This window comes from Palaemon carinicauda, chromosome 22, assembly GCF_036898095.1.
Source record: "Palaemon carinicauda isolate YSFRI2023 chromosome 22, ASM3689809v2, whole genome shotgun sequence".
Taxonomy (NCBI): Eukaryota; Metazoa; Arthropoda; class Malacostraca; order Decapoda; family Palaemonidae; genus Palaemon; species Palaemon carinicauda.
The window spans coordinates 12,761,459-12,771,554 of NC_090746.1; the positions used below are offsets into that span (position 1 = coordinate 12,761,459).

General features: G+C 34.7%; 1 protein-coding gene across 1 annotated transcript in view; it reads left to right on the forward strand.

Moving 5' to 3' along the window:
- Gycalpha99B (guanylate cyclase 1 soluble subunit alpha 2) overlaps positions 1 to 9,114 on the forward strand; it is a 361,252-nt gene extending 352,138 nt beyond the window's left edge. The window contains exons 12-13 of the mRNA XM_068345970.1: positions 3,324 to 3,478; positions 8,757 to 9,114. Coding sequence (XP_068202071.1) covers positions 3,324 to 3,478; positions 8,757 to 8,949 — 348 coding nt within the window. The 3' untranslated portion in view covers positions 8,950 to 9,114. The remainder of the gene's footprint in view (positions 1 to 3,323; positions 3,479 to 8,756) is intronic.
- The last annotated feature ends 982 nt before the right edge of the window (positions 9,115 to 10,096 follow it).

Consider the following 10,096-nt stretch of genomic DNA (forward strand, 5'->3'; position numbering starts at 1 on the left):
TATATATATATATATATATATATATATATATATATATATACATATATAATATATATATATATATATATATATATATATATATATATATATATAGATAGATAGATAGATATATATACTGTATATATATATATATATATATATATATATATATATATATATGTGTGTGTGTGTGTGTGTGCGTGTGTGTGTGTGTGTGTGTGTGTGCGTGTGTGTGTGTGTGTTATGAATATATAGAAGAATTTCGTAGTAGAAATGATAGAATTGCAGGATTAATAATCGAACTAAACAAGAAGTATAAACTGAAGATCATTCAAACGTATGCAACAACAACAACATCCCATACTAAGGAATATATAGCAAGTTTTTTTATCAAGATCTGGAGATATCTCTTAAAGACATAAGACTCAATTTACATTGGTTTTGGGTGATTTCTATGCTAAAGTTGGTCAAAAGAAGAGAATCAGCAGTAGGTAAATTTGGAGGAGGCACAAGGAATGACAGAGGAAACAGGTTTGTAGAATCTGCCAAAAGAAACAATCGTAAAATTATGAACACACTTTTTCATAAAAAGGAACATAGAAAATGGACATGGAGAAGCCTAAACGGAGAAACGAAAATCAAAATAGATTTTATTCTTGGTGTAAGGGTCAATTTAGTTATTTACGTAACAGTGCTAAATTAGTTAAAGTCAAGCGACCATAGAATGGTGAGAAGTAAAGTTTGGATACATCTAAGAAAGAAAGAGAAAACTAATTTAAAGAAAGAAAATAAGCACTCCTGTCTCCTCTTTCGTATAACGTATTTTATTACTGACCCAAACAGCATAAAGATACCTAGCAATTAATACAGTGGTGCTATTATAATCCTATTTATTATCATTATTATTACTTGCTCAGCTACAACCCTAGTTGGTAAAGCAGGATGCTATAAGCCCAGGGGCCCCAACAGGGAAAATAGCCCAGCGAGGAAAGGAAACAAGGAAAAATACATTATTTTAAGAACAGTAACAACATTGAAATAAATATTTCCTTCTATGTACACTATAAAAACTTCAACAAAACAAGAGGAAGAGAAATAAGAAAAAATAGTGTGCCCAAGTGTACCCTCAAGCAAGTAATAAGCAACGACTGACATTTCTGTTGTAGAAGGTGCTGTATTTATAGCCAGTATCGATCGGCCTGTTTTTCAACAAAACAGATTTATTAGCTTCATCATCGAAGTTGGAAGGAGGTTATGTTTTACCCCCTGTTTGTGTGTTTGTTTATGAACAGCCTTCTGTCCTCAATTTTAGTCATAGAGTAATGAAACTTGCAGGGATTAACTATTATGTAAAATGCTGGAAATTATTAAATTTTGGAAGGTCAAGGTCACGATCAACCAAAATGTCCAATTCACGTAATCAACCTTAAGTTTGGACATCGTTGTCACAGAGACTTCAAACTTAGTTCATTTTTGAGTTTATGAAAATCCACGCCATTTAATGCATATTAACGTCGAAAGTCAAGGTCAAAATCGAGCAAAAGGTCGAGAAATAAGCTGCCGCGGTAGGAGGCCTGCGCTCGACAGAGTGCACCTCTAGCTTCTATATGAGTTCTTCTTGATTATGAAGCTAAGAGAACTGCAATAAGACTGTCATCGCCCATGAAACAGTTTCGGTAAGACTTCTAAGGTTTTTAAATGAAGGACTAGTGCCATAGCCTCAGTGCCACGGTCTTCCACTGTTTTGGGTTAGAGTTCTCTTGCTTGAGGGTACACTCGGGCACGCTGTTCTGTCTTGTTTCTCTTCCTCTTGTTAAATTTTTTATAGTTTTTACAGGAAATATTTATTTTAATGCAGTTATACTTCTAAAAAAATTCTATTTTTCCTTGTTTCCTTTCCTCACTGGGCAATTTTCCCTGTTGGAGCCCTTGGGCTTATAGCATCCTGCTTCTCCAACTAAGACTGTAGCTTAGAAGGTAACAATAATAATGAAGGATGTTTTTTTTTTCCAGATAATCAAGTCTCATCTTTATATGAATTTAAAGAATTAAAAAAATTGAAAACGTAATCACTTGAAAGACGTCTCGCCTCCGTATCTGGTAACAACCAAGTGTTGGAATTAAACACCAATCTGAATCTACTGAATCTTGAAAATTCTGTAAAACTTGCTTTCCAGTATTTTCACTTCAAAATTGTCTATTTCTCTATCGCTGCTTATGTCACTGGGAGCAAGACACCCTAAAGGTTTTACTGATCTCTAGAATAGGATAACTAGATCAAAAATATTTCGTCAGTATATAGTTGATGATGTGATGTCAGCACAAATGATAGAGGCTATCTTAGCAGAGATCTAGCTTTGATTTTACCTTTCTGGAAGCGTTATAAATGTTACAGATACTGTCTGAATAAAGACAGATTTTACCCATCTGCTAGTCAATTTCACAATAGTTATTGGCTTATGTGAAATACATCATTATATATTCATAAGATGAAATAAGCTCTGACGAAACTTCCAGAAACCACAGCAACTTTTGATTACATGTGTCTTATCTTGCATGCATAGCGAGTTGTGAAGATTTTCCTTACTTCCTCATTCAGTTTATTCGTTGTCTTTAATGACATTATTATTATCAATATTGGAGGGAATACTGATAAGTAAAGCTTGATTTAAATCCAAGAGAGATGGATAGAATTGTACAACCGTAAAGGATCATCACTTAAAATTTTATGTTAATAACTGTACTCAGACGTATCCTACACTGTTAAAAACCCGTATATTTAATGGGAAATTCCCCGTATGAAATATACTGTTCTCAGCAGTATTTTAGTAAAATACAGGCGCCCGTAATTTTTACCTTACTTTTTTATTATCTTTTGCGGGTTGGTGACCGTAATATCACTCCTTTACGTCAATATATCCGTTTTTAAAATAGTAAATGCCTGGCAACATTTATTCCAGGATTTTTGCAGTTTATTTTTTTTTTTTTTTTTGGCGGCATATTTTCAACAGTGAACAAATTTTTAACAGTGTCCACAGTTAAAAATTTGCATTAAAAACGGTAAATGTCTGGTAACCTTTATTCCAGGATGTTTACCGTTTTGAAAACAGATAAATTAATGTCAAGGAGTGATATTACGGTCACCAACCCGTAAAAGATAATAGCAAAGTAGGGTAGAAATTACTGTCGCCTGTATTTTACCGAAATACCGCTGAAAGCAGTATATTTTAACGGAAAATTTCCTAATAAAATTACGGTTTTTTTCTAACAGTGTCGTTTATTTGGCAAAAGCTCTAAATCTTAAATAGAAACGCCTGTATATCACATTGTTGTAATGTTTACAGATGCGAATTGGTCTACATACTGGCTCAGTGCTGGCAGGCGTGGTTGGGACTGCAATGCCACGATACTGCATGTTTGGATCGAACGTCACCATCGCCAATCAGTTCGAGTCGTCTTCAGAGCCTTTAAGAATCAACGTTAGCCCCACAACTTACAAGTGAGTTGCTTAAGTTTCTTTCTTCTTTTCTCTAGCTGTTTTCTTTTATTGACAAGTTCACAGTAGTTTGTATGTCAGGTTTGTGGAGTTATGTTATTTATCCTTGTATACTTAACTATAGAATTGGAGTTTAATGAAAGATGGCAAAAAGCAAATCAGAGAATGGCTAGGTCTTGTAAAATTGGGAAATCAAATCGCCTGAAGTTATATATAAAAATCATACTATATATCAGTTTAATGAGATGGGTGTTACTATATGGACATGAGTCATGGTATGTCAATGGAACAATGTCCAACAGATTTTGAAATTTTAAGACCAAAGCCCTCGGAAGAATATTGGGAATTAAATGGCAGGACAGGTTTAGAAATGTAATTATAAGAGGTATTGCACAAGTGCCATGTGTGGATAAGAAATTAGTTCACCAACCTTTAAACTAAGGTTCACAAGGCACTAGAAGAGTTGGAAACCCAGGCCTACATGACTGAGGACTATGCAGCGTGAACCAGGAGATAATGAACGGAGAAGTATTGATTTAAAAGCTCTAGATAGAGTTCACTGGTGAAATGTAATCGAGGACCTTTGCATCAAATAGGCATAGGAAGAGATGATAATGATGATGATATGTATATATGTATATATGATTATATATATGTGTGTGTGTATGTGTGTTTTAGTGTTTATATATATATATATATATATATATACATGATGTATGTGTGTGTGTGGGTTTGTATGTATGTATGTATTTATGGTACATACATACATTCAACTTTGGTGCGTGGTTGTCTGTGTATACATTATTTATATATATATATATATATATATATATATATATATATATATATATAAACACTAAAACACACACACACACACATATATATATATATATATATATATATATATATATATGTGTGTATGTGTGCTTTGCAGTATATGTACTGTGCTAGGTAGTATATCTTAGCAATTCATGTTAGCCAACGGTTATACTCATATAAGCGGATGAGCAACTTGGTGAAGGAATTTCAGCTTTAGGTGTGGAGGAAATGCCCCCATAAATCTCGATAAAGTCACTTGTAGCAGGGTTACGGATTGGGTTTAAGGCGATGGGTAAATTGTCTCTTCGGCTTTTATTCCTGATGCCTGTTGGTTGATCTTACTAAAATTAGTATAGACCGGCAGGGGTCACTTGCCTTAGTTAGATAGGCACTGCGCTTCACAAGGAACTGGCTATCCTTTTATGTATCTAGCCAATGAATCCTCTATGGATTTAGTCAGTCATGGAACAAGAAGATGACAAAATGACCCCCAGTACCGGACGTAGCGGGGTGCTAAGAATCTCCCGTTTTATAAATACAAAAGAAAAATTGAAAATAGGTAATTGGAATGTTAGAACCATGAATTAGATTGGGAAGATACAGCAAGTGGAGAGTGAATTCATGAAATATAGTTTGGATATCTTGGCCCTAAGTGAAACACGTTGTAAAGGGATTGGTAAGGAAACTTTACACCAAGACAGTATATATATATATATATATATATATATATACTCAGAAAGATCAGATGGAGTTGGAAGAGAAGGGGTAGGAATGAAGATGACATCAAGAGGAGAAAAAGCCATTAACCGAGTGGAGAGCTGTAAATAATAGATTATCACTAGCAAAGTTCAAATCAAAGCCGTGCAATATGAGTATTATAGTTTGCTATGCCCCAACAAATGATTCCCCTGAAGAAAAGAAAGATGAATACTATGAAGAACAACAGAGGGTAATAGATGAGAACCCTGAGAGAGATATGAAATTTGTGATTGGCGACTTCAATGCTAAAGTTGGAAGAAATAATCAAGGGATGTCGAATGCGATGGGTGTCGAGGGTCTTGGCGAAGTTGCAAATGAAAATGGAGCACATTTCATAAGTTTCTGTTCAACAAACATTTTTGTCATTGGAGGTACTCTTTTTCAACACAAGAACATCTACAAGTATACTTCACCATGTAGCATTTACAAAAATCAGATAGATCACATTGCAATTAATAAAGAGAGAGGGAGGACTCTGAGAAATGTAAGAAGCTATAGAGGTGCTAATATTAACAGTGATCACTAGCTCCTCATTGTCACTCGTAAATTAAAACTGAAAGCACCCAACAGAAAGATAGATAAAATACCTAAGTTTGATACAACTAAGCTTTTAAAGAAGAGCACAGAGAAACATTTGCAATTGAATGTAGGAATCGATTTGGCGTCTTAGAAACTTTAAGAGACGAATAACAGACAATTGATGAAGAATGGTTTAATATTAAGAACAAATATCGGTCAGTTGGTAATGAAGTCTTAGGACATGCAGTTGCAAGGAGAAAGCCATGGATATCAAATGATACTTGGGATACTATAAAAAGTAGACAAAGACAGAAATTGAAATGAAAATTACAAGGTAGAGCATGTTAAGTATTCCTGTATTGACAGTGAGGTCAAAAGAAAAGCCAGGAATGACTGGAGAGAATATTTAGACAGTAAAGCAGATGAGATTGACAAACCTATGAATTCAGGAAATGGCTATGGTGTAAGAATTGCTCATAGAATTATTAATGACATCTCGACTGGAGCAAAGAATAAGAAGCATATACCCATCAAAAAGAGAGATGGTTCTGTTATAGCAACAGAAGATGAGGAAAGACAGTGTTGGATGGAACACTTTAGTGAGGTTATGAATAGGACTTATGAAGGGAATGATTTGATTGATATAACTGAAGTCGATGAAGACCTAGATGTGCATATGAATGAATTCAGTTTGTTTGAAGTCGAAGCTATCCTCAAAACAGTAAAGATATGAAACCCCCTGGATACGATGGAATAACTGCCGAGATGAAGTGACTCCGCGACTACTTACAAGATTATTTTGTAGAATGTGTCATGAAGAGGCAAAACCTGATGAATGGGAGTTAAGAGTGTTAGTGAAAATAAAAAAAAAGGAGACCTGACTGATTGCAATAATTACAGATTATTATTATTATTATTATTATTATTATTATTATTATTATGATTATTATTATTGTTAGTAGTAGTAGTAGTAGTAGTAGTAGTAGTAGCAGCAGCCAAGCTACAACCCTAGTTGGAAAAGCAAGATGCTATAAGCCTAAGGGCTCCAATACGGAAAAATAACCCAGTGAGGAAAGGAAATAAGGAAATAAATAAATGATGAGAACAAATTAACAATAAATCATTCTAAAAACAGTAACAACGTCAAAACAGATATGTCATATATAAACTATTAACAACGTCAAAACAGATATGACATATATAAACTATAAAAAGACTCATGTCAGCCTGGTCAACATAAAAACATTTGCTGCAAGTTTGAACTTTTGAAGTTCTACTGATTCAACTACCCGATTAGGAAGATCATTCCACAACTTGGTCACAGCTGGAATAAAACTTCTAGAATACTGTGTGGTATTGAGCCTCATGATTGAGAAGGCCTGGCTATTAGAATTAACTGCCTGCCTAGTATTACGAATAGGATAGAATGGTCCAGGGAGATCTGAATGTAATGGATGGTCAGAGTTATGAAAAATCTTATGCAACATGCATAATAAACTAATTGAACGATGGTCCCAAAGATTAATATCTAGATCAGGAATAAAAAATTAAATAGACCGTAAGTTTCTTTCCAACAAATTAAGATGAGAATCAGCAGCTGAAGACCTGACAGGAAAACAATACTCAAAACAAGGTAGAATGAAAGAATTAAAACACTTCCTCAGAATAGATTGATCACAGGCATAACACTTACGTCAGTTGTTATGAAAATATATAGTATGCTTATTCTAAAGAGACTGGAGAGAAAGATTGATGAAAAGCTGAGAGATGAACAACTGGATTTAGAAAGGTAGAAGTTGCACTGACCAAATTTTCATTTTGAGACATGTACAGCAATGCATAGAATATAGAAATCCCCTTTTGATGGCATTTGTGGTTATGAGAAAGCCTTTGATAGTGTGCACCGGCAAAATTAATGTTAATGAAGTCTTATCAAATGAATTTCCAGTGAACAGCGGAGTACTCTGAGGGAATATGTTGTCACCTATGTTGTTTATCCTCCTCATGGATTTTGTAATGTGTAGAACAGACAGAGATGGTGGAGAAGGATTGGACTGAATTGGTGATAAGAATTTAGCAGACCTAGTGTATGCTGATGATGCTGTCCTTATTAGCAGAACACCACATGATTTGCTATGCTTGCTTACCAGAATGCATGAAATATCACACGAGGTTGGGCTGAAGATAAATAGAAGAAAGACAGAGATGATGAGAACCGAGTATGCAATGGAAGATGGAATGTCATTGGAAGGAGAAAGGATTAATGAGGTGGAATCATTTAAGTATTTAGGGATTATGATCTCCAATAAACGGTCTTTAGAAATAGAGTTTTGTGAAAGATTGAAAAAAGCAAATCAGACAATGATTAGTTTAAGTAAAATATGGAAATCAAATCGCCTGAAATTGCATATAAAAATCAGACTATATATCAGTTTAGTGAGATCGGGGTAACTTTATGGACATGAGTTATGGTATGACAATGAAACAATCTCCATTAGATTTAGTAGATTTGAGAACAAATCCATCAGAAGGATATCGGAAGTTAAATGGCAGGACAGGATTAGAAATGAAACTAAAAGAGAGATTTCTCGGGTGCCATATGTGGATGAGATCATGATGAGGGGTAGATGGAGATGGTTTGGGCATGCTCTTCGCACTCCCCTTGAGAGATTAGTTCATCAAACGTTCAGCTGGGCTCCACAAGGCACTAGAAGAGTTGGAAGACCAGGCCTACATGGATGAGGACTATGAAGCGCGAAGTAGGAGATGATGAATGGAAAAGTATTGAATTAAAAGGTCAAGAAAGAGATGACGGGTGAAATTTAACCGAGGCCCTTTGCGTCAATAGTTGTAGGAGGAGATGATGATGATGATATATGTGTGTGTATTTATTTTGGGTGCCTGCTGCTCATGCATGTTTAATTCAAGTATGATTTATGTGTAGTAGCTGGTGTCAGCTTGGATCGAGAAATTGCCACGGTGTTAGCAATATCGTCCCTGAAGATATACTGAGGATTGCAAGGCTCCGTTTTTATGATTCTATAACACAAAAAATAAGAATAAAAACTTGAAGAGCACTGTGAAAATTAATAAAGATTAAGTTTATGATTAATTTCATGGTGATAGTGTAACGAATTATTCAATGGTTAAAGTGTTATTGATGATACTGTATTTATCTTTCCAGTCTGCTGTCAGTCACTGATGGCTGGAGCTTCACAGAAAGACCTCGAGAATGTCTGCCCAAGAGTTTCCCTTCAGAGATACCCGGATGTCCTTACTTCCTAGATAGTTACTGCCATTCTGAACTGACTCCTTCAGTACCATTATCGGAGCAAATTGAAAAGGCGTTGGGGGCCATATCCTTAAGGCAGTCTTGAGGAGAATCAAGTCTAGGTCAAGAGAGAACATTATTGTAATTATTCAATGTATCAAAAAAATCGTAGGAATCATTTGGGATGAATGACCCTGGTAATTGCTGTTCAGCTCTCGTAGGAGGAGACGTATTTTTGTATGGTATGAGGCAGTCGGGAGGATACTAAAAATCATCAAAATGCAATTTCCTGAAGAGAGTATTTTGTTTTGTCAGTCAAAAATATGAAAGGTTTAATGTGCAATAGATCGAAATGTTAATCTCTATGTTGTGCGCATTGTTTTTGTACTTTCAAGGTTTATATATTTATTTGCCGCTCTAAAACACTAACAAAAAGGCCAAAGCTTTATTAACGTGCATTTAGTGAAGTCAGTTAAAATACTATTCTAATTTTATTTAATTGTGCAAATTGTCAAAGCTCATTTCAAAAGGGACCTCTAAATCAGCCCCCGTGTCATTTATTTTACCCGCCCCCCTCTTGTCGACGCTTCTATTCAGGATAGTATAAAAGTGTTTACATTATAATTAGTGTTATATCCCAACAAAATGATAACTATAACTTGTAACTCAAAGTCAGTAAGATCAATCTGTATTTTTCAGTGTTAAATAATGAGATATATATATATATGCAAGTTGTATTCATTCCGAAATACCTTTGTCAGCCTTTTATTATTTCTCATTTTTTTTCACGTATGCAATTGATCTAGATACATATTTCTCAAAGGAATTTATAAAGGGGACATCACTGTTCTTAAAGGCCAATTTATAAGTGGTGTAAAGATTTAAGCCAGCGAGAGATACGGGTCCTTTCTTCCATCACAGCAAAACGCGGCCCGTTGGATTCACAGCTTTGAGTTTGTATTTCCTCGGTAATCGTTGCTTGAGACGCTTATTAATTGTATAAACCATTTTTTACGTTATCTTTACTTACCCTTCAATATTTGTATATGATTTATTGCGTGTTAACGTCTTTCTATGCTCTGCACGAAACCCATTCTCGTAAGTTGTCTTTTCTCTTCTTTTTTTTTTTACCTGTATACTAATTATCACTATCTTCCGGTTTATACTATTTACAGCATTATTAACAGTATTAACAGTATTAACATCATTTCTGTTCTCTTCGAATTTTTGCACTGGCTACTTTTTACTAGTTT